Source organism: Oncorhynchus clarkii, chromosome 10 (assembly GCF_045791955.1).
Source record: "Oncorhynchus clarkii lewisi isolate Uvic-CL-2024 chromosome 10, UVic_Ocla_1.0, whole genome shotgun sequence".
In the NCBI taxonomy this organism is placed as follows: domain Eukaryota; kingdom Metazoa; phylum Chordata; class Actinopteri; order Salmoniformes; family Salmonidae; genus Oncorhynchus; species Oncorhynchus clarkii.
In genome coordinates, this window is record NC_092156.1 from 49,001,694 (window position 1) to 49,027,826 (window position 26,133).

A 26,133-nucleotide genomic window follows, 5' to 3' on the forward strand; every position below is an offset into this window, starting at 1 on the left:
CTCTTATTTGGAACATGTCAGGCAGGCTATGTTCTCCTCTCCCTTCTCCCTAAAGACATGACTACCTCGGTATTAATTCATTTTCCTGCCCTCTCTCTCCCTACCTCTTCTCTCCTGACTTCTCAGCTTTTGTCTCTAGTTTGAAAATAGTTCAAACCTGCCCTTCTCAGTTAAATGGAATTAGCTCTCATCTTCACTTGGAATTGTTTATTTATTTTTTATTTATTGACTGAATCAAAAAGTGAAGTCCCCTGTACCCAAGATAAGTTTGTTGTCTTATTGGAAATGTTTTGTTGTTTTAGGCCTGTTCTATGGCCTGGTATATTGCTGTCCCTGAAAATACGCATGCAGGCACTCAGAGTCAAACACACACACATACACACTGAACAGTGATCCGTGAACACTGCAGTTATGGTATGCGCAGAGGGACTGCCTCAGAGACAGGAGTTAACCTCTGACTGCTGCTGTTGCCGTGGCTTCCTTATTAGAGCCTTTTGAACAACGGGTCTCCCGGGCGACCAATCTCGATTCGATATAGGCCGATAGTTTTTATATTCTCTGGGTCAAGGTTTGGCTTTCTCAAGAGAGGCTTTATTGCTGCCACTTTTAGTAAGTTTGGTACACATCCGGTGGATAGGGAGCCATTTATTATGTTCAACATAGGAGGGCCAAGCACAGGAAGCAGCTCTTTCAGTAGTTTAGTTGGAATAGGGTCCAGTATGCAGCTTGAAGGTTTAGAGGCCATTACTCTTTTCATGAATGTGTCAAGAGATATAGGGTTAAAACACTTGAATGTCTCCCTTGATACTAGGTCCTGGCAGTGTTGTGCAGACTCAGGACAGCTGAGCTTTGGAAAAATATGCAGATTTAAAAGGGGAGTCTGTAATTTGCTTTCTAATGATCATGATCTTTTCGTCAAAGAAGTTCATGAATTTATCACTGCCGAAGTGAAAGCCATCCTCTCTTGGGGAATGCTTTTTAGTTAGCTTTGCGACAATATCAAAAATACATTTTGGATTGTTCTGGAAAAATAGGAGGATTGAGCTGCAGTAAGGGCTCATCGATGTTGTACGGTACTGTCTTTGCAAGCTAGTTGGAAGACTTACAGTTTGGTGGAGCGCCATTTCCGTTCCAATTTTTCTGGAAGCTTGCTTCAGGTCTCAGGTATTTTCTGTATACCAGGAAGCTAATTTCTTATGACAAATGTTTTTTTGTTTTTAGGGGTCAGACTGCATCTAGGGTATTACGCAAGGTTAAATCTACTTCCTCAGTTAGGTGGTTAACCAATTTTTGTACTCCGACGTCCTTGGGTAGGTGGAGGGAGTCTGGAAGGGCATCTAGGAATCTTTGAGTTGTCCGGGAATTTATAGCACAGATTTTTATGATCCTTGGTTGGGGTCTAAGCAGATTATTTGTTGTGATTGCAAACGTAATAAATTGGTGGTCCGATAGTCCAGGATTATGTGAAAAAACATTAAGATCCATAATATTTATTCCACAGGACAAAACTAGGTCCAGAGTATGACTGTGGCAGTCAGTAGGTCCGGAGACATGTTGGACAAATCCCACTGAGTCGATGATGATTCCGAAAGTCTTTTGGAGTGGGTCTGTGGACCCTTCCATGTGAATATTAAAGTCACCAAAAATGTGAATATTATCTGCCACGACTACAAGGTCCGATAGGGATTCAAGGAACTCAGTGAGGAACGCTGTATATGGCCCAGGAGGCCTGTAAACAGTAGCTATAAAAAGTGATTGAGTAGGCTGCAGAGATTTCATTACTATCGAGGCTCAAAAGATGAAAATGCAATCATCTTTTGGGGGGAAATTGAAATTTGCTATCGTAAATGTTTGCAACACTTCCGCCTTTGCGGAAGTTTCAGTCAGGCCAATCACATCAAGATTATGATCAGTGATTAGTTAATTGACTGTAACTGCCTTGGAAGTGAGGGATCTAACATTAAGTAGCCCTATTTTGAGATGTGAGATATCACAATCTCTTTCAATAATGACAGGAATGGAGGAGGTCTTTATTCCAGTGAGATTGCTAAGGTGAACACCGCCATGTTTAGTTTTGCCCAACCTAGATTGATGCACAGACATGGTCTCAATGGGGATAGCTGAGCTGACTACACTGACTGCGTTAGTGGCAGACCACTAAGCTGGTTGGCTAACAGCATGCTGCCTGGCCTGCACCCTATCTCATTGTGGAGCTAGGGGAGTTAGAGCCCTGTCTATGTTTGTAGATAAGATGAAAGCACCCCTCCAGCTAGGATGGAGTCTGTCACTCCACAGCAGGCCAGGCTTAGTCCTGTTTGTGGGTGAGTCCCAGAAAGAGGGCCAATTATCTACAAATTCTATCTTTTGGGAGGGGCAGAAAACAGTTTTCAACCAGCGATTGAGTTGTGAGTGCTGTAGAGCTCATCACTCCCCCCAACTGGGAGGGGGCCAGAGACAATTACTCGATGCTGACACATCTTTCTAGCTGATTTACACACTGAAGCTATGTTGCTCTTGGTGACCTCTGACTGTTTCATCCTGAAATGTGTAATTTAGCAAAGGGTCCACCAAATTTTCCCTATTTGTCTGCGTCTTCAGTCCAGAGTGCATTGCAGTGTGCTGTTGCATGGCCGTTGCGAATGTCAGACTCCACTCTGCGAGGCACATCGATCTACAGGTTCAACATGGTGAGATTGTAGACTTCTTAAATTGATAGTGTAGTTTGTTTAGTCGATTTTACAGCTAACTAGCTACTTCACATGCTGATATTGACTTTGGTATTAATATTTCAAGATTGCTAAAATTCTGATAGGTCGTCTAATTTCAGTTTATGTGACAAAACAAGCAAATATAGTGTAGAGAATCATTGTATCCTCTAAACGTCTGTGAAATATATTTTCCATAACCAAAAATATTTTATTTTCAGTTGTTTTTGAAGCTGGTGTACAAAACCAAAAGTAAAAGATGCAAAAATTAAACTTTAAAATGGGATGCATTGAAATAGTGCACACAGAACAAATCTACCTCTTCTTAGACTTGATATCAATGAGAATGACAGATTTATAACTCACATTTCTTTGTGAATTTTATTGGGTCGCCCAAAAAGTTATAATGTATATTGCAGCTATAACACGGTAAATTATAGGAATTAGTGGTTTTGGGATTTTTACTTTAACAAGGCAGCAGGCCTGACTCTGAGCAGGAAACCCAGACGTGACAGGGCTTCTCAGGCTCTCTCAGGCTCTGCTCTCCCATTTCAGTCTTGGCAGGCCAGGCATGCTCTGGAGCAGGGGTGTCAAAGTCAAATGGACGGAGGGCCAAATAAAAAAATCAGCTACAAGACGAGGGCCGGACTGTTCGAATGTTCATTGAAAAAATTTTAAATGACGCATATAGTCTAGTGAACCTAATTGAACCTACTGAAAACCTAACAAATATATTACAATATGATCAGATAAATAAAGCAATATTTTCTTATGGCTCTGTCAGTAATCTTTAATTTTCAACAGACACAAAAGACAAATTTCCTTTATATAAATATCCCCATAACATGAACATTAAATGAAAGAAACCGGTATTCAAGGCACCATCAGTAGACTATATTTTCTATTTTAGCAAAAGTGGGCTAAATTTACTTCAAAGAAAAAACAATAATAGCAATTTTCTATCATCCACTCAACTGAAATATTTTTAAAATATAATTGGATTGAAATACAAAAAAATAAAGTGCAAAAATCTATTAATCAAAAACAACACTTTGTTTAAGGAGAAGTAACATGCAGTGAAAACAAATATTACATTTTAACTTTTAAACTTGAACTGAGTAAAAACTCTAAATATGTGATTGCACAGTAATGTTCACTTGTTTGAGGTTGAGGGTGATACTTGGTGGTGTCCCATCTTTTCCACAAGTTCATCAATGTTCGGGGTAAGGCTCTGAGCTGAAGAAATCCTCAGAATTGAGTGGAGGTGTTCAGCAGTAAGTCGACTTCTGTGTGATGTTTTGTTCAGGTTCATCAAAGAAAACAGTTGTTCACACAGGTATGTGCTGCCAAACATAGACAACGTTTGAGCAGCCTGGATGCGCAGCTGGGGCATTGTGCCGGGGAGGAAACGGGCGAACTCCGCAGCACCCACTGCCGCATATTTTGCCCTCAGTGCATCATTGCATTGGAGGTCAATCAACTCCATTTGGAGGTTTGGTGGTGAGCTTTCCACGTCAACAGCAAATGGGTTACCGAGCAGTTCCAACCTGCTTTTTTGTGCTTCAAAGTCAGCAAATCGGCGTCGAAAGTCAGCGGCAAGCATACCTATTTTATCAGCCAACTGTGTGCTCGGGAACGCACTGGTAGAGAGCTTCTCTTTCATGGTCTGGCAGCTGGGAAAGTGGCTCAAATTTTCTTTCCGCATCTGCGTCTCCCACAGAGTCAGTTTGGTTTTAAATGCCTTCACTGTACTGTACATATCAGAGATGACATGATCCCGACCCTGCAGCTGCAAGTTTATTGCATTCAGATGACTCGTAATGTCACACAGAAAAGCCATTTCACACAGAAACATTTCGTCTCGGAGTTGTGTTGTGTCTTTCCCTTTGCTGTCCAAGAACAGACAAATCTCCTCACGAAGCTCGAAACATCTTTGAAGCACCTTTCCCTGGCTTAGCCATCGCACCTCTGTGTGATAAGGCAAATCACCATGCTCCGTTTCTAACTCCGTCAGAAATGCCTTGAACTGGCGGTGATTCAAACCTTTGGCTCTGATAAAGTTAACTGTGCGCGTGATGATGCTCATTACATGCTCCATTTTCAAGGCTTTACCGCACAACGCTTCCTGGTGTATGATACAATGATAAGCTGTCAGCTCACCTGTCGCGTTTTCCTCTTGCATCTTTTCCCGTATCTTCGCCACCAGTCCGCTCCTGTGTCCACACATCGCAGGTGCTCCGTCGGTTGTCAAACCCACGAGTTTTTCCCAAGGCAGCTCCATCTCATTTACACATCTTGACACCTCTTCATACAAATCATGCCCCGTAGTTGTGCCATGCATAGGACGTAAAGCCAAAAACTCCTCTGTCACGCTTAGGTTGGAGTCCACTCCGCGGATGAAAATTGACAACTGGGCAATGTCAGAAATGTCGGTGCTCTCATCCACAGCCAAGGAATATGCAATAAAATCTTTTCCCTTTTTCACAAGCTGCTCTTTTAGATTGATGGACAACTGGTCTACTCTCTCGGCAATGGTGTTTCTGCTCAGACTCACATTTAAAAAGAGTTGCCTTTTTTCTGGGCAAACTTCGTCACAAACTTTAATCATGCAGTTTTTGATGAAATCCCCCTCCGTAAATGGCCGGGCTGATTTAGCGATCTCTTCTGCCAAAATAAAACTGGCCTTGACAGTTGCGTCCGCGTGTGTGTCCGCGTGTTTCGTTTCATAATGTCGTCTCAGATTATACTCTTTCAGTACCGCCACACTTTCTCCACACAGAAGACACACAGGTTTTCCAGCTACCTTCGTGAACATATACTCCGACTCCCACCTTGTTTGAAACCCCCGGTTCTCAGTATCCACCTTCCGTTTTGCCATTTTTGATGGGTATCTGAAAGTTAATTTTACTGTGATGCTGACGACTGCTGTGCCAATAAATATTGAAATGAAGCAGCCTACTGCTCGGTGCGTCACCTTTGCATTGTGGGAAATGTAGTATTGGTGCGTGTAAAAGATCTGCGGGCTGCCGGCTTGCTGCGGGCCGGTTCTAATAATAAATCAAGATCATCCCAGGGGCCGTAAAAAACCTTCTTGCGGGCCGGATGTGGCCCGCGGGCCTTGACTCTGACATATGTGCTCTGGAGTCTCTCAGGCTCAGAAAAGCCAGAGTCTCACAATTACATTGGAGCTGGATCCCATCACATCTTCAATAAGCTGCTGCACTTCAGCATAGTTTATGCTGACTTATCAATCATTGCACCTGTCGAGGTTTACAATTTGTATGCCAATTTACAGCTACATATCTATTGTGCCCTGGACTCAGGTGGTGAAAATAACAGAGTTGTGGACCACTGATCCAAATGTCTTGACACCGTATAACTTTTTTCAGACTGTAAAGCTGGTGACAGAGTGATATCATTGTGATTGTTAGGTGAAGTTGATCCTTCAAATGTTAGTTTGAGATTTTCTAGCCCAAATGGCCATGTGCTTTGTTGTTGAAGACAGAGTTTGATTTCAGATTTGGGAGTTTGGATGTCTTTCACAGCGAAGCCAGAAATAATTAGTCTGCAAAACCCCAGTCTTGCATCATTGTTTAATAAAAAATAACTAGACTTAGTTTATTCGTTTTACAAGTGGCTGCAATAACAGATAGCCATCCCTGAGACACGTGGAAGAATGGGAATTATTGCTTTTAAGACTTCTGTCTTCTTAACATTGAGGTGTGCGCTTCTTTCCCTCGGCCCAGTGTAGAATCTTTGCTATTAGCTCTAATCCCTAGCATGACTTTAATTAGCTGTTAGAGTTCTAGATTTCCTGAGATAAGGTGAGCAACTGCCTTTCTGAGGTGAGGATGTTGTGTGTTTAGCCCTGCAGCATCCTAAGGCAGATTACGTTTGACTTCACAGTGGCTCAGAGAGTTGGCAATCGAGGTGTATCCGCTGGTGTCGATTTATGCTGCGTCCAGACCTTTCTTTGGTAATTAAACCTCGGGAGGATGTGACAGCTCCTTATGTAAAATTTCCCAGGAGGCTGTGGCTAAACGTCCGCATCAGCGGCCACGCTCTAACTCTGCGGTCAGGGGGGAGAGAGAGGAGCAGTTCACGTTCACACCCCTTGTCTTCACGTTCACGAAGACTTGGCTTGGGGGGGGCACTTGGCTTGGGTTGTCACGCCACATTTAGGCTGTCTGCATTTATGGAAACATTAGTACTATTTTTGTGTTTTTTTTTGCTGTTAATGGCCCCATATTGATCAACTAATTTCCCTTTCAGTCTCATGTCAGTTCTACTTCAAAGTGGTCAATGCTGTCCTCTCTTCTGGCTGATCTTCAAAGTGGTTGAGATATTGATTATTGTGTATTTCCCATTCTCAAAGTTATTCTCAAAGTGTTATTTAAAGCTGCAATAGGTAACTTTTTGGGCGACCCAACCAAATTCACATAGAAATGTGAGTTATAGATCTGTCATTCTCATTGAAAGCAAGTCTATAAAGTGGTAGATATGTTCTATGTGTGCTATTTCTATGTTTCCCATTCTTAAGCTTAGTTTTTTTGCGTATTTTACTTTTGGATTGGTACACCAGCTTCAAACAGCTGATAATACAATATTTTAGATTATGGAAAATATATTTCACAGCGGTTTAGATGGTACAATGATTCTCTACACTATGTTTACTTGTTTTATCACATCAACTGAAATTAAGCAAACTATTAGAATTTTTGCAACCAGGAAATGGTGATTTTTCTCCATAGGTCACCTTTAAAAGTTAGTTTTTCATGTTAGAAGATTGTGATTGTAGAATTCAACCCCCCCCCCTTCTCATCTCTCTCTCCCTTAGGCAGGAATGATCCGTACGGGGAAGGAGGAGTTCTTCATCGAGCCCCTGGTGCGTGGAGGGGGCCTGATGGTAGAGGAGGAGGAGAGAGGAGACGGACGACATCACATTGTTTATCGCTCCTCTGCCATTAAGAGGCCCCCTGTCAATCAAACAGCAGACTCTCACCCCCGAGGTAAAAGGATCTTCAGATACACCTTTACAGACTCCATATGATTTTCCTGACTGTCAGGAGACATGATAAAAATTCCTTCATGAGGTCATCGTCATTTGTGACTTTAGAGTGCTGAATGCAGATAAGCTACTCTGTCAGATTATTGTCCTTCATTTTGAAATGTGAAACAGTTATGAAAGACTTGTCTCCTAGACATTCCATTTGTATCCCTTTTAGGAGATGTTGAAATGGCAGTAAACTTTGCTTTTATTGTGCAGAGAGAAAACAAATGTATCCCTCTCCATGTCCTCCAAGTTCTCCTGGTCCAGCCTGATGAACATTATGGATGCTATGCAGAGAAAGCATCTTATTCCACATTTGTTTATTCCGATTTTTTGTTGGTGTTTCCTGATTTCTATAAATCTAATATTTAGTTCACTGTGTACATAACCTGTCACGACTCCACATGTAAATATGCAAACGCGTGCAGTCTCTGGGATGCCTCTACTAAGCAAATCTTACTGGAGGATAGTTCAACGCCCTTGTTTGTCAAAGCAAAGGCGACTAAACTCGATTGAACCAAATGTGCAACTTTTTTTTATTTTCTCCCTATCGTGTACAGCCATTCGACTTACCAAAATTGTGACAAAGCATTCTCACTGGATGGGAAATGTACAGTAATAAAGTTCTAAAAGGGATTCACATGTCACTTCAGTTCCAACAACGGAGCTCAGCCTGGAGATATTGGGAGGCTAGACTTGCTTCTCAGTCACTTCAAATGTGTAGTTTCTTTGTCTGAGTAGTTCTACTGTCTACTCTATAAGACGATACAAAAGGTATTCCGGTTGAATTGTTATACACAAATTCTCATAACACAAATGCACACATCCTCTCACAATGTATAGAAACGTAAAGAACACTAATACACACACGTACAGTACAAACAAAATTGTATGAACTTCTAAAGGGGGAACTGGTGGAGATACAGGAGAACACCCTCACGATGGACTTTGGTGACGTCATGGAATGTGTGGATCGGATTTAAAGCTCAGATGTAGTCTCACAAATCCATCAGAGGCGTTTCGGTCGCAGCCAACTCCTATGTGGCAGGGCTGATTGCTGATGGGATATTAGCCTACAGTAAACTTAAGTCCTCCAGTGCAGGAGAGCATGGTTGACCTAGAGCAGACTCTAGATGGACCTTGTAGCTCAAGAGAATGATAAGGACATTGAGTAAAAATAAACATTAAGGGCACTATTCAATCAGATCAGCTTTAGCCGACATCTGCATATCGGTTATTTTGGCAGTGTCCGAAGTGGAACTGCGTTTGAACTGTCAAATGATTATACCTAAAGTGGACATTGCCATTGGCTGCACGGGGTCACATTAACAGAAATCCCATGCAGCCTTGTTTACAAGTTGGAACAGTGGAATATGAGATTGAATCTGCGCCTCCATTAGGATGATAGAAACCCTCATTATTTAGTTGAATGATTTTTCAATTTGAGCATAATTATTTCTATATAGCCTGCACTTCCTCATTCAGAACTTCCAACACAAGAGAGGCGGGCTTCGTGACAATGATCGCAAGAACAGATGCTCACCAATTTGACAGCTTCAAAGCAGTTCCACCTCCGACACCACCAAGCATCCGCTATAAGGGTGTCTGCTATCGCAGGTTAATGCTTATTGAATTTAGGCCTAAAAGTTTGTTCCTAATAAAAAATAAATGAAAGGAAACAGGCAAATTTTATTTGAAGTGTTACATTTTGCGACATAACTATCTTGAGGAGCCATTGTCCAAGGATTTTTACAATTAGATTGTGTTTCTCATTTTGTGGGAAGCCTTCCCTTTTACATCATGTGCATGGATTTCACTAACTAATCAATTATTCTTTTCCATCACCTCAAATGAATGTAATCTATTTTCAGGCAGACTGAAACATTTGTAAACATCATTTCATAATCACTCACAAAAACAATGACAACATTTCTCAGTATTCAATCAGATCTGAGGAAGAGGTCCTGTTTACGGCAGAGGAATTCACCTTTGACTTTCCATATAGCAGTGGTCCTTCCATAGACTATCTCTGAATTGGTTATCATTGCATATCTCTGCATACCATTGCTCTGTAGACTGCTGAGGTGATCCAAGCCATCTAACTTGAGTGCATTGTCTGACATCAGGTGGCGCCACTCCTACAGTTGAAGTCGGAAGTTTACATACACTTAGGTTGGAGTCATTAAAACTCATTTTTCAACCACTCCACAAATTTCTTGTTAACAAACTATAGTTTTGGCAAGTTGGTTAGGACATCTACTTTGCGCATGACACAAGTAATTTTTAACAATTGTTTATAGACAGATTATTTAACTTAGAATTCACTGTATCACAATTCCAGTGGGTCAGAAGTTTACATACACTAAGTTGACTGTGCCTTTAAACAGCTTGGAAAATTCCATGTTTTTAGAAGCTTCTTATAGGCTAATTGACATCATTTGAGTCAATTGAAGGTGCATTTCAAGGCCTACCTTCACACTCAGTGCCTCTTTGCTTGACATCATGGGAAATTCTAAAGAAATCAGCCAAGACCTCCACAAGTCTGCTTCATCCTTGGGAGCAATTTCCAAATGCCTGAAGGTACCACATTTATCTGTACAGGTGCACGGTGTTTCCTCTGACACATTGGTGCGGCTGGCTTCCGGGTTGGATGTACGCTGTGTTAAGAAGCAGTGCGGCTTGGTTGGGTTGTGTATCGGAGGACGCATGACTTTCAACCTTCGTCTCTCCCGAGCCCGTATGGGAGTTGTAGCGATGAGACAAGATAGTAGCTACTAAACAATTGGAGACCACGAAATTGGGGAGAAAAAGGGGTAAAATAAATAAATAAATAAAAAATCACCATGGTACCACACAGCCGTCATACCGCTCAGGAAGGAGACGAGTTCTGTTTCCTAGAGATGAACGTACTTTGGTGCGAAAAGTGCAAATCAATCCCAGAACAACAGCAAAGGACCTTGTGAAAATGCTGGAGGAAACAGGTACAAAAGTATCTATAGCCAGAGTAACATAGCCTGAAAGGCCGCTCAGCAAGGAAGAAGCCATTGCTCCACACCCGCCATAAAAAAGCCAGACATAATGTTGTGTTTGGAGGAAAAAGGGGGAGGCTTGCAAGCCAAAGAATACCATCCCAACTGTGAAGCACGGGGGTGGCAGCATCATGTTGTGGGGGTGCTTTGCTGCAAGAGGGACTGGTGCACTTCACAAAATAGATGGCTTCATGAGGAGGGAAAATTATGTGGATATATTGAAGCAACATCTCAAGACATCCGTCAGGAAGTTAAAGCTTGGTCACAAATGGGTCTTCCAAATGGACAATGACCCCAAGCATGCTTACAAAGTCAAAGAATAGGAGTGGCCATCACAAAGCCCTGACCTCAATCCCATATAAAATGTGTGGCCAGAACTGAAAAAGCATGTGCGAGCAAGGAGGCCTACAAACCTGACTCAGTTACACCAGCTCTGTAAGGAGGAATAAGCCAAAATTCACCCGACTTATTGTGGGAAGCTTGTGGAAGGCTACCTGAAACGTGTGACCCAAGTTATCCAAATTCAAGGCAATGCTACCGAATACTAATTGAGTGTATGTAAACTTCTGACCCACTGGGAATGTGATGAAAGTAAATAAAGTAAATAAATCATTCTCTCTACTATTATTCTGACATTTCACATTCTTTAAAATAATGTGATGATCCTAACTGACCTAAAACAGGGAATTTTTACTCGGTTTAAATGTCAAGAATTGTGAAAAACTGAGTTTGAACGTATTTGGCTAAGGTATATGTAAACTTCCGACTTGAACTGTATCTGATACAAGACAATGACTTGAGTTAGCTCATTCATGGCAAGAGTAGGTGAACTATTTCTGAGGATTTGGTCATGTTATCCTGTAATAGCCATGCAGCAGTGAGTGATTTTGAATGGGTCAAAGAAGTGCTGCTGTATATCCTGGTCACCCTTAATACCCTGTTACCCTATAAACACATAGTCATGCCTAATACCAGAGGTGGCTGAAACCTTGCATTACTTCTGTGTATAGCTATGAGTGCACATGTGTACTTGTGTTTGCACGTGTGTCAATGTGTATGTGCATGCTTGCCTGGTTTGGCCTGCACGTGTACGTATGTGTGTGTCTGTGTGTGTGTGTGTGTGTGTGTGTCTGTGTGTGTGTCTGTGTGTCTGTGTGTGTCTGTGTGTGTGTGTGTGTGTGTGTGTGTCTGTGTGTGTGTGTGTGTGTGTGTGTGTGTGTGTGTGTGTGTGTGTGTGTGTGTGTGTGTGTGTGTGTGTGTGTGTGTGTGTGTGTGTGTGTGTGTGTGTGTTTCACCACCGCACATGTTTTTCATTGAAAGTCATCCCCTAAAATAAAAACATTCCGTTTGTTTTTTGACAAATGTTGGACGGTGAACATGTTTTTTTTTTTTTTACAGGCGATTTCGTAGACGCTACAGACGTCCCTGGTTCTCTCTGTCTGTACAAAGTGCTGTGCTGTCTTAAATGTTCTGACTACATCTTGTTTATTCGTTTGGGTGTTGTATACTGCGTCACATAACAGATTTCCTTTATTTCACTGCAGCATACATTTTTTGTTATTTGGCTTTGATGTCAGTGTTCCAATCTCATCTGAGTGGAGCCGTTATCCCCTGAATGTGGAGCTAGGCTGGGTGTGATGCGGCGGATCAGTTGAGTGACAGAGCGGGGACCTTGGGTAACCCAGGGAAGGTTTAGGATTCTAAACACATCTGGATGGGATTTGGCTGCAGGCAGCAATGGAAAGGGGAAGGAAAGTGTGACCTCAGACGGATGCTGTGTTTTAAGATCCGCTCAGGTAGAACAACATCAAGAATCACTTCATCTTGCGAAGACATGTGATCTCGATACGCTTTTCCCTTGCACCCGAATCCTTTCTCTTCACATTCGGATTGAAAGCAGCTGAGCCAGCATACCTCATGAGACCACCCTCATCCAGGGTGACTTTTGTGGTGGGTTTACTATTTAGATTTTGCATTGTCACTGAAATGTTCCCAGAGGCCCCTAAGGCTAAGTACCTGCCTCAAGTGCACAACCTCACAGTCCCACCTGGGGTTACAGCTAACAGCATTAGAACTGCACCAGCCACCATGCTATTTATACTTGAAGTATAGACTCTTGTCCCGTATGACTCAGTTGGTAGAGCATGGCACTTGCAATGCTAGGGTTGTGGGTACAATTCCCACAAGGGACCAGTATGAACAAATCTACAAATATATGCACTGCACTTAATAATCGCGAGTGATAAGAGCATCTGCTAAATGACTTAAAATGAAGTAGCCTAGACTCCAATAAAAAACACCTGTGGTTGATTCCTTTCTATTCAACCATTTTATAATTTGAAAGCGCTGTCATGTCTCAATTCACACTTTCTCATCAGTGTGTAATATGAGGGGTCCTTGAGGATTGCTACTGGGAAGCCCAGTATTAAAGCTCACCAGCATCGACACACAGTATCTATCAACACTAATGAGGAATCAATGTCCACAGTCAGTATAGAAACCCAAAGCACGTGACCCACCCGCCTCTGTATCAATCTATTTATAGTCATTGGCAGAGAACATTTTTGTTCTTCGAAGGCTTTACCCTTGAAATATGATGACTTTGTTTTTTAGCTCAGGGTGCCTGTGTTGGAACGTGCTGAGTTATGTTTTGATGGGCTGGAATGGAAACGGGGCCCGGGTGTGAGCTGAAGGTAACCTGAGCAACGGGTGGTTTCGTCCCCTGTTCCCATGCTTCACTTCCCAAGCTGCTTGGATTGCCAGGTTTGCTCCATCTATTCCAATGCTTCGATCAAGAGTTCACCTGCAAAAGAGTCCATGAAGACAGAACTCATGCCATTGTTTTACGGTAGGAAAGCCCTGGAAGTGCGTACACAAAGACACAATGCTTTAAGGTGCACTATTGTAATATCGAGGAGCAATGATATCATTTTAAAGAGAAATACGAAATGAATTTTTAGCGTGGAATGTATTACCTTTTTCTTCACCCTTAATATTATCTTTCATATTTTATAAATCTAGATACATTTTCTACATATGTTTGGCCAGAGATTTAAAAATGATTTAAAAATGATTACAGTGATCTAATGTGTCTCCTCCAGTTTCCCTATTAGAAGTTCTCCCATTTTTTCACGAGATTCCCTGCCTATAGCATATGAGGTCTTGTTGGTGGCCAGGCAGCAGTACGGCTGTTCCAGCTCTCTGTCCTCTAACCACCCTGTCTTTCTATGAATCAGCCATAAATCTGCTCCTGTAATGAACCTGAGGAGATTGTTTATTGAGAAGAACACATCATTAATGATCAAATAAATATGTTTAAAACTTGAAAGGGGAGCTTTCTAAAAAAAATATGACTGGCCTTATGTGAACACTTTTAGCTTGTTATTAGTCTGAGCTTTCTATGTCTTTTCTGAGCCAATTTGTCATAATTCAAGAGCACCCCTGTCATCATCCAGGCTCTATTTAAATCTGATGGATTTAGACATGCTTTTTTCTCAATTGAAATTGTATTGGCAACTGCAGTGCAGTAGAGCATCATTGTCTCCCCTATTGTTGCCACCGCTGTAAAAAACGATGATGTCATCACCCTATTAAGCCTAGACCCAGGATTCAAATGTGAGGCCACGTGCTAAACAGTGAGTATGGTAGTGAGTGTACTAAACAAACAAATGTTGTACTAAACAACCAAATATTTCAAGACTAAAGGCTGGTTTATACTGCGTCTATCGACACGACTGTATACAGCTGTCGCAGTGACATCATGAACATTCTATAGTCGTTCACCATCAAACTTGTCGTAATGAAAAAGTAGCTATAAACACAAAAACGACAGGCTCCATGACATCAGCAGCCTGGTGGTCCACAATAGCATAACTGGTGTATTTAAAAAAAGAATAAACTAATCTGTTAAAAAATATATTTAGTATATGTCAATCTAGCGAACCAGGCAACTAAAAGCAACTTTCTAAATAATGTTTTGGTTTGTTTCTAGCTTGTTAGCTAACTAGTTCAAGTTAAGTTAGCTGACTAGCCAGTTCAAATAATGACCAAATCATATAGCTGACAATGTCTTAACTTAAGCTAATTTGTATTTATTATTATAGGAAAATAAACTCACAACAAGATCGAGTTAATGGCGAGCTAATTACAGAAAATATCTTACGGTTGTGAGTGTGACAAAATAAAAGCAGGGCATTCTACCAGATAATTTTAGAACAGGGGAAACTGTCTTGTTGGCCTAATGTTACATCCTAATTTGACTTTGGTGCAGGTCATGTTGTTCTTCACAATTACCGTCTCTAGTAAACAAAAGCTATATCAAATAAAATCTAAGTTTGTCACATGAACAGGATACAGAAGGTGTAAACAGTACAGTGAAATGGTTACTTGCATAGTGTAGTCTTTTGTTTAGACATGAAGCTAGCTAGCTACACAATGAACTATAAATCCAACTCCTAACGTTACTACCCTGCATAAATCTACAGGTAGCTAAAGCTAACCACCAACTAGGTTTAATGTTAGCTAACTAGCTAACATTAGGCTATAACTATCAATGAAAACAACAGTATTAATACAAAGATCATATTCGTAACATTAGCTAGCGAACCAGCCTTTAACTTTTAATGAAAACAACTTTCTGACAGAATTAGAAACGTATAATAAGTGAAAATGTAGCTAGCTAGACTCTCTTGCTCGTATACATGGATGAACGCTTCTCCCTCTCTGCCACGGATGCCATGGTTGCCCTTAGTTTGAAGACGTATTCTGAAGACGGGTGTTTTATACAACAGCCTTCTGTTGTTCTCTTTTCGACTCCGTCCACATTTGCAATCAAACGCCTCAATTTTCTCCATCTCCTTAGCCATCATTCTCTGCTTACACCGGGCATTCCACTGATTTCAAAACTCGGTCCTCTTCGTGATATCTTTAAAAAAAAACTGCGATACAAAGAATTACCCAAACATACTTTATGTTATAGACAGAAGCGTAATAAATGACAGACCAATCCGAACTCATCTCTCAGCATGTCCATTATCGGCATGTCCCATCCATTATCTCAGCCAATCATGGCTAGCGATGGCGGGAAGATTCCTGGCTTTTTCTGTGGCTAAACCAATTAGGTTCATAATTTAACAACTGTATTAATTTTTACAGATGGCATACAAGTTTGTTATTAAGGCACATGAAAATTCATATGTTCCAGAATGTTTACGTTCAAATGCCTCTCCTGTGAGGTTTCCTATGCACTACTGTTCAAAGGTTTGGGGTCACTTAGAAATGTCCTTGTTTTGAAAGAAAATCAAATTTTTTGTCCATTAAAATAACAATATGCAATTGATAAGAAATACAGTGTAGACATTGTTAATGTTGTAAATGACTATTGTAGCTGGAAATAGCAGATTTTTTATGGAATATCTACATAGACGTACAGAGGCCCGTTATCAGCAACCATCACCTCCTGTGTTCCAATTGACACGTTGTGTTAGCTAATCCAAGTTTATCATTTAAAAGGCTAATTGATCATTGGAAAACCATTTTGCAATTATGTTAGCACAGCTGAAAACTGTTGTGGTGATTAAATAAGCAATAAAACTGGCCTTCTTTAGACTAGTTGAGTATCTGGAGCATCAGCATTTGTGGGTTCGATTACAGTCTCCAAATGGCCAGAAACAAATAACTTTTTTTTGAAACTCGTCAGTCTATTCTTGTTCTGAGAAATGAAGGCTATTCCATGCTAGCAATTACCTGGAAACTGAAGATCTCGTACAACGCTGGGATGTGCTTTTAAATGGATAGCAGTTGATGAAAGTCTATGAGAACAGCTAGCATGTCATTGTGCTAACACTATTATGAAGATATACAGTGCATTCGGAAAGTATTCAGACTCTTTTACCATTTCCACATTTTTTTACGTTACAGCCTTGTTATAAAATTGATTAAATAAAAATGTTTCCTCATCATTCTACACACAATAGCCCATAATGACAAAGTGAAAACTCCGCAGTAAAAGGCACATGACAGCCCGCTTGGAGTTTGCCAAAAGGCATCTAAAGGCTCTCAGACCATGAGAAACAAAAGTCTCTGGTCTGATTTAACCAAGATTGAATTCCTCTCTGCAGATCCTCCCAAGCTCTTGGATGGTTGGATGCTGCACAGCTATTTTCAAGTCTCTAGAGAGATGTTGTATTGTGTTCAAGTCCGGGCTCTGGCTTGGCCACTCAAGGACATTCAGAGACTTGTCTCGAAGCCACTCCTGTGTTGTCTTGGCTGTGTGCTTAGGGTCTTTGTCCTGTTGGAAGGTCAACCTTTGCTTTTCATTTCACCAATGGATAGAGAGAAGTTATTCTAAGGAGCAAACCCAAGATTTTACAATTGTCTTAACGAATCTCTCTCTTTCAAACCTGTTCTCTGGCAGGACGGAGATGTGTGTGTAAACAGTCGAGAGGATTATACTTTTTAACAAGCTGTCAGATCAATCTATCTTACCACAAGACTTTGAAATGGCATAGAAAAGGTTATGCACTGTGAATCAGCTCATGAGTTTAAATTCAAATTGAATTGGCCACACCCCACAGGATGTAGAATTTGAGTTTGACTGACAGGAAGTACAATTCAGTACAATTCAAAGAAATTCCACTCAGTCATATGCTGCATGCATTCACATGCTATTGTAATTATCTGACATTCCTAGTTACGACTGGGATGTTTCACTTGAACGAGTTGCAAAGTTGTGACATTTCACCCTTGACCTTGTACCTTTTCAAACAAAAGATGACAACAAATCTGTTTTGGACAACTACAACCTTATCAATATGGAGAATGTAGCTAGTTTGACAATATAGGCAAATTAGCTAACTTTATTGAGCTAGCTAAAATCTTATTGGATGAAGAATAGTTTCTGACTTCAAAAGCACTTGAACACAATCATGTTGGATTTATGACTTCCCTCTTTCCAGTTTTCCATTTCCCACGAGCATATGAAGCCAGCAATAGAACATGAGAGTTTCATTGGATCTGACAGGTCACACTTTCAGATATGAAAGAATACATCACTTTTCTCAGGAAACAATGTTCATATACTGTACTCTTTTAACCATAGTGCTTAGAATAGCCTATTATATTTCCACCAACCGTTGAATTTGTTTGGCTTCTTTTTGAAGGCCTCAGGGTCAAAGTGAGGGTTAAACTAATGCATTCTGGGCAATTTAGCATTTTCCCACACTGAAGAACATTTTTGTGATTAATGAAATATAATAACTTAGCATTTTTGCATATAGGTTTTGTTTTCCACGATCATTCATTTTCAAATCAATTGTTTCAACAATATGTCCTATACAGGTATATGTAAATTTGGTAAAAAAAAAGAAACGTCCTCTCACTGTCGACTGCGTTTCTTTTCAGCAAACTTAATGTGTGAATATTTGTATGAACATAACAAGATTCAACAACTGAGACAAAAACTGAACAAGTTTCACAGACATGTGACTACTATAAATTGAATAATATGTTCCTGAACAAAAAGGGGGTCCAAATCAAAGTAACAGTCAGTATCTGGTGTGGTCACCAGCTGCATTAAGTACTGCAGTGCATCTCCTCCTCATGGACTGCACCAGATTTGCCAGTTCTTGCTGTGAGATGTTACCCCACTCTTCCACCAAGGCACCTGCAAGATCCCGAACATTTCTGGGGGGAATGGCCCTAGCCCTCACCCTCCGATCCAACAGGTCCCAGACGTGCTCAATGGGATTGAGATCCGAGCTCTTCGCTGACCATGGTAGAACACTGACATTCCTGTATTGCAGGAAATCACGCACAGAACGAGCAGTATGGCTGGTGGCATTGTCATGCTGGAGGGTCATGTCAGGATGAGCCTGCAGCAAGGGTACCACATGAGGGAGGAGGATGTCTTCCCTGTAACGCACTGCGTTGAGATTTCCTACAATGACAACAAGCTCAGTCTGTTGATGCTGTGACACACTGCCCCCAGACCACACGGACCATGACGGACCCTCCACCTCCAAATCGAGTACAGGCCTCGGTATAATGCACATTCCTTCGACGATAAACACGAATCCAACCATCACCCTGGTGAGAAAAAAACGTGACTCGTCAGTGAAGAGCACTTTTTGCCAGTCCTGCCTGGTCCAGCGACGGTGGGTTTGTGACCATAGGCGACGATGTTGCCGATGATGTCTGGTGAGGACCTGCCTTACAACAGGCCTACAAGCCCTCAGTCCAGCCTCTCTCAGCCTATTGCGGACAGTCTGAGCACTGATGGAGGGATTGTCCTTTCCTGGTGTAACTCGGGCAGTTGTTGTTTCCATCCTGTACCTGTCCCGCAGGTGTGATGTTTGTATGTACCAATCCTGTGCAGGTGCTGTTACACGTGGTCTGCCACTGCGAGGATGATCAGCTGTCCATCCTGTCTCCCTGTAGCGCTGTCTTAGGCGTCTCACAGTACGGACATTGCAATTTATTGCCCTGGCCACATCTGCAGTCCTCATGCCTCCTTGCAGCATGCCTTAGGCACGTTCACGCAGATGAGCAGGGACTCTGGGCATCTTTCTTTTGGTGTTTTTCAGAGTCAGTAGAAAGTCCTCTGTAGTGTCCTAAGTTTTCGTAACTGTGACCCTAATTGACTATGATCTGTAAGCTGTTAGTGTCTTAACGACCGTTCCACAGGTGCATGTTCATGAATTGTTTATGGTTCAGTGAACAAGCATGGGAAACCGTGTTTACACAATGAAGCTCTGTGAAGTTATTTGGATATTTAGGAATTATCTTTGAAAGGCAGGGTCCTGGAAAATGGGACGTTTTTTTGTCGTTGTTGCTGAGTTTATACAACGACATGTTTGATGTTTCACGTACAACATGTATATTTGCATAAAACACACCTTCATGTAATATAGAAGAGGCATTTCAGTTTCATTGAATTCTCAATTAAATTCTGAATTTAGTCCAACCCTGCTGTGAACTAGACACATTTGATTTGTCTGTACGTTCCAAAAATGGCTATTGACTAATATAGAACATTAAATGGTAAAAACACATTTTTATCACCATGACCGTGCTGGATTACTTCCAAGGATACAGCACCATGTAACGAGTACACTGAGAGTCGGGAAGCAAGTTCAGGGAGTGAGTGTTTTAATAAATACAATGACCACGAAACACAAACAACGCACCGACATGAAAACAGAGTCAATAACACCTGAGGTGAGAACCAAGGGAAGATAATGAAGGAGGTGATGGAGTCCAGTTGAGGGTCATGAGGCGCTGGTGCGCGAGACGATGGTGGCAGGTGTGCAGGATAATCAGCAGCCTGATGACCTATATGCCAGAGAGGGAGTACACGTGACACACAAAAACATTTTTGGAGAAGAATACTACTTGAGTCAACACTTTGTTTAATGTTTTTTTTTGTTGGCTAATATCATCCAGCTTAAATAATATTTCTGTACAATGCCGTTAGCTACTGTGACTCCTCTCTAAGGCCTTCATCCACACATACTGTATCCGTCTGTCTGTGTGGTTCAGGGTCAGTTATAGGCGATCTGATGGACCTGCAGGCCCTGTCCAGAGGAGTGCAGCATCAGCATCACAACCGGATCTGGAACAGGACCAGGCAGGCTCGAGCCCGTCGCCAGGCCAACGAGGAACACGAGCTGTTCAACATCGAGGTCCTACTCGGGGTGGACTCCTCGGTGGTCCACTTCCATGGCAGAGAGCACATCCAGAAGTACCTCCTCACCCTCATGAACATAGTTAGTGCCATATACTACGCTACGCTACGCTACACTCTTTTTTTCTTCTTTTTTAGATATATATTTTTTTTTACGCAGCGCTACACGACACTAGACTAAACCTTTTACACATATGCAATTTCCACCTCTGAGGTGATTTTCTACAACAAAACTCTGTAACCTGTTCTATGTGTTCTATGTGCTTTCAATGTGTTTGTTTTCCCCTTTTTCATATCTGCCTCTTCCGCCCACCCATCTCCCCTGTTTGAGACCTTGCAGAATTATTAATTTGATTCTAATGATTTTCTGGCACTCTGGCTACAATTAGTCAGCTACCTGGCCAGTGAAATAGAATCCAGCTCATGCCCTCCGGTGGGTCAGGACAGGGGCCAGTGCTAATGAGGGTCCTGCTGCCAGGGTTATTAACACAGGGTTAGGGATGGGGGGGGGGGGGGCAGGGGCATGGGGTAGGACCAGGAAGAGATATATATATATATATATATATATATATATATATATATAGAGAGAGAGAGAGAGGGGAGGAATTAAACAGGGGACGGTAGATACATATAAGGATGAGGGCAAAAGAGTGTGTGTGTGAGGAATGGCTAGAGAAGGGTGCGTTGCGTTGGGAGTCGCTATTTCACTTGTTAGCATGATCCAGTAGTGTACTGTTCACTGTACTAGCGGGCCTTCCTTCACTATTTCATTTGTTAGAATGATCCAGTAGAGTACTGTTCACTGTACCAGCGGGCCTTCCTTCACTATTTCATTTGTTAGAATGATCCAGTACTGTTCATTTTGCATGAATTTGAAAGCTTCATGACGGCTCATTTTCTAGAAATATAAGAAAAACAAGATCGAATGCACTACCCAGAAATACACTGTGGCACAGTCCTGTTATTCCTCAGTAAGGGGAGTCATTTAGCCATTTTACATTTGATCCACTGAAGCAGAGCAAGAGGATGAATCCAAGTAAATCAATTCTCACAGGCAGACAGACAGACAGACAGACAGGTCAACAGAAAGATGAGACTGGCAGGTAGTCAGGCAGGCAAGCAGATAGACAGAGGCCAGGCAGGCAGACAGACCGGCCGAATGCCAGACATACAGAGGCCAGGTGGGTAGACAGAAAGACAGACAGGTTAACAGAAAGATGAGACAGGTGGCCAGAGTGGCAGACAGGCAGAAAGACACACATCTAGACAAACATAGGCCAGGCGGACAGACAGACAGGTCTACAGAAAGATGATGAGACAGGCGGGCAGACAGGCAGACAGGTAGAAAGACAGACATCTAGACAAACATAGGCCAGGCGGGCAGACAGACAGGTCTACAGAAAGATGATGAGACAGGCGGGCAGAAAGTCAGGCAGGAAGGAAGGAAGGAAGGCAGACAGACAGACAGACAGACATGGCCAGGCGTTCTCAGGGCTCAGGTGCAGCTGGCCCAGCCTATCAAGAGGAAGGGGCCCAGACAGACACAGGCCCCAGGGGGTTTCTACCAAGGACATCTTCTGAAGGTTGCTTAGCAACTCTTATGCAGAAGAAGAGGAGAGAGAGAGAGAGAGAGAGAGAGCACGAGGGAGACAGGCAGTGTTCTCCTGACTGGGGACTAGGTACTGGGGACTTGTCCTTAAAGGGCCTGTTTAGCTCTAATAGGCTCGTTTGGATTCTTGTGCATTGGTGCCAATTAAACTGCATTCAATTGCATAATACATAAAGGATTCGGTGTATCAGGTATCTAGACTCCAACGCACATTCAATAATTTTTTACTTTTAGCCTTTTTCAAGAATCCCTGTAATGGTCCATTGTAGTGAAATGGCTGCCATGCGTATTAGATTAAATCTGATATGATAATACAGCTAAAGATTTTCAATCAGAGTTACCTTTTACATTATCCCATGTCAGTCAGTCTGTCAGTGTGCGTGTCTGTTCTGCTCTCTTGTCAGGTCTCTATTCTCCTCCCCTGGCCTCATTAGCTCAGTTTATCTTACAGGGGACTGTCCTCCTTCTATTCCTCTGCGTTCGCACACACACACACACACACACACACACACACACACACACACACACACACACACACACACACACACACACACACACACACACACACATACACACACATACACACACACACACACATACACACACACACACACACACACATGGAGAGAGAGCGAGAGAGATCACACTCTCACTCACTGCACTGTCGTGGGCCTCCTCCCCTATGCCAGGAAAGGTGAGGTGTGTAAATGAGTAAAGTGTGACAGACAGACGAGGCCAGAGGAGGCCATCCCTCTCTGGGAGATGCACACTCAGGCTGAGGACACCCCTGCCTCTCCTACTAATCTTTGACAGTTGGGACTGGAATAGTGACGGAGGACATAAAATACGTGTGGATACTTTTTAATTAGAGCTCCCCTTAGAGAGAGAAGAGCGTTCCTAGCAAGAGGTGCATTTCTAGGGAAGAGGTGCACATGATGCATTAATAAAATTCCAATATATCAATGTCAGATGGAAACACACCAGGTCCTGTTAACTGCTCTCTCCCTCCTGCACAATATCCAACCTCTCTCAGATACTTCAGCCAAGTGATATGCATTATGATCCTGTACTGTAGTCGCAAGCCACGTGCTTCTGTCAGTTTGTCTGTCTGTCTATCTCTGCAGGTGAATGAGATTTACCAGGATCGTACCCTGGGTGCTCACATCAACGTGGTTCTGGTCCGTATCATCATGCTGTGTCCTGCCAAGGTAAGACACAATAGGCCTCAGTCATTCACTCACATGGTCAGCAGATGTAACCTGTAGGAGATAGACTGATCCCCATGTCAGAATACTCCTATACTCTGGTACTGCTGTGGGGCTCTGTTGGAGCATGTGGGGTTGATGCGATAAGGGATCTGTTTGTTTTGCCCTCTACCCGTTAGTCTGTATAATCTTTAAAATGCCAAATAAAAAAACCTTGATCAAAAAAGAATAGTCCTTTACTGCATTTACTTTGGTTAAGTAAATGTAATAGTAAAACCCTATTATCTCTAGTCTGCAAAAGCATTTTGTTGTGTGCGGAGTTACATCAATTGTATTATGGATTGGATGTGACTGTCAGTTTGTATGAGATAATTCCTCATTTGCTGTCATGGCACCGGTATGAATTTGTCACTTCAAGAGTACCACCTACTGGCTAGAATGATATGCCAGAAATACTTTGAAAAAAAGCCTTTTCAATGCATTGCAGACAAACAGGGAAATATATGAAAATAAGTTGTCGACATCTTCTTGATGAGTCACCCTCATCAATAACCGATCAAGTTTTTTAGCATAACTATGTTGTAAGAATGGACTGAGGTAATGTAGTCATAGTTTGTCCTTTCCTGTATTGTCTCCAGTCTATGAGTCTGATAGAGCTGGGCAACCCGTCTCAGAGTCTAGAGAACATCTGTCGCTGGGCCTTCCTGCAGCAGAAGGAAGACAGGAGTGATCCAGAGTACCATGACCATGCCATCTTCCTCACCCGACAGGAGTTTGGTCCCTCCGGCATGCAAGGTACTGGAGATACTTAATGTGCTCTCATACAATATACACATAATGTGTGTTCACACAGTATACATATTCCTTCTTTTCTCTCTCTTTTGTTCTCTTTCTCGTTGCTTAGGTTACGCTCCTGTAACGGGTATGTGCCACCCAGTGCGGAGCTGCACTCTCAACCACGAGGATGGCTTCTCCTCTGCCTTCGTCGTGGCACATGAGACTGGACATGTGTGAGACACACTTATACACACCGTTCAACACACAGTATGCACAAATATTGTACTATTGTATGTATTACAACAGTAATATTGTATGCATGACAACAGTTACTACTATGCATTTACATTTCGTAGGATAACAAGAAACTCTATAAAAATAATGAATACACAGGACACATGCATGCATACTCACAGATGTATTAGTACCTGCTGTATATTTGACGCCATCCTGTCTTCCCCTGGCAGGCTGGGTATGGAGCATGATGGCCCCCCTGGTAATGAATGTGGCGACGAGGTGCCCATGGGCAGCATCATGGCCCCTCTGGTGCAGGCTGCCTTCCATCGCTTCCACTGGTCCCGATGCAGCCAGGCGGAGCTCAGCAAGTACCTGAAGTGAGTCCAGGGCAACACTGACCTCTGACCTCTCTCTGTTCCCACAGTCAGGACCGACACATCTCAATCCCCCATAGAACATGGCTTTCAGTGCATTCAGACAGCATGACTTTCTGATCATCCTTGAGATGTTTCTACAACTTCATTGGCGTCTACCTGTGGTAAATTCATTTGATTGGACATGACTTGGAAAGGCATACACCTGTCTATAAGGTCCCACAGTTGACAGTGCATGTCAGAGCAAAAACCAAGCCATGAGGTTGAAGGAATTGTCCGTGGAGCTCAGAGACAAGATTGTGTCAAGGCACATATCTTGGGAAGGGTACCAAAAAATGTCTGCAGCATTGAAGGTTCCCAAGAACACAGTGGCCTCCATCATTCTTAAATAGAGCTGGCCACCCAGCCAAACTGAGCAATCGGGGGAGAAGGGCCTTGGTCAGGGAGGTAACCAAGAACCCGATGGTCACTAGCTTGTGTTCCTCTGTGGAGATGGGAGAACCTTCCAGAAGGACATCCATCTCTGCAGCACTCCACCAATCAGGCCTTTATGGTAAAGTGACCAGACGGAAGCCACTACTCAGTAAAAGGCACATGACAGCCCGCTTGGAGTTTGCCAGAAGGCACCTAAATACTCTCGGTCTTGTTCTGGTCTGATAAAAAACAAGATTGAACTCTCTGGCCTGAATGCCAAGCATCACGTCTGGAGGAAACCTGGCACCATCCCTACGTTGAAGCAACGTGGTGGTAGCATCATGCTGTAGATATGTTTTTGAATGGCGGGACTGGGAGTCTCGTCAGGATCGAGGGAAAGATAAACAGAGCAAAGTACAGAGAGATCTTTGATGATAACCTGCTCCAGTGCGCTCAGGACCTCAGACTGGGGCAAAGGTTCACCTTCCAACAGGATAACAACCCTAAGCCAACAGCCAAGACAATGCAGGAGTGACTTCGGAACAAGTCTCTCAATGTCCTTGAGTGGCCCAGCCAGAGCCAGGACTTGAATCCGGTCGAACATCTCTGGAGAAACCTGAAAATAGCTGTGCAGCGACGCTCCCCAACCACCCTGACAGAGCTTGAGAGGATCTGTAGAGAAGAATGGGAGAAACTCCCCAAATACAGGTGTGCCAAGCTTGTAGCGTCAAACCCAAGAAGACTCGAGGCTGTATTCACTGCCGAAGGTGCTTCAACAAAGTACTGAGTAAAGGGTCTGAATACTTATGTAAATGTGATATTTAATTATTATTCTTTTTTTATACATTTGTTAAAATTTCTAAAAACCTGTTTTTGCTTTATCGTAACAAAATGTGGAAAAAGTCAAAGGGTCTGAATACTTTCCGAATGCACTGTATGTTGTCTAATGGTCTTATACACATTAGATCAGGTCAGTTATGGAGGTTTCTCTGTCTTGCTCTCTTCTGTCTTGCAGTCATGTGGCTCATTCCTTATGTGATTACAGTGAAGG

At 42.5% G+C, this 26,133-nt stretch overlaps 1 protein-coding gene across 1 annotated transcript in view; it reads left to right on the forward strand.

The window, feature by feature from the left end:
- LOC139419621 (A disintegrin and metalloproteinase with thrombospondin motifs 2-like) overlaps nucleotides 1-26,133 on the forward strand; it is a 51,111-nt gene that overhangs the window by 14,192 nt on the left and 10,786 nt on the right. The window contains exons 3-8 of the mRNA XM_071169600.1: nucleotides 7,543-7,714; nucleotides 20,322-20,548; nucleotides 23,200-23,283; nucleotides 23,919-24,075; nucleotides 24,185-24,290; nucleotides 24,525-24,671. Coding sequence (XP_071025701.1) covers nucleotides 7,543-7,714; nucleotides 20,322-20,548; nucleotides 23,200-23,283; nucleotides 23,919-24,075; nucleotides 24,185-24,290; nucleotides 24,525-24,671 — 893 coding nt within the window. The remainder of the gene's footprint in view (nucleotides 1-7,542; nucleotides 7,715-20,321; nucleotides 20,549-23,199; nucleotides 23,284-23,918; nucleotides 24,076-24,184; nucleotides 24,291-24,524; nucleotides 24,672-26,133) is intronic.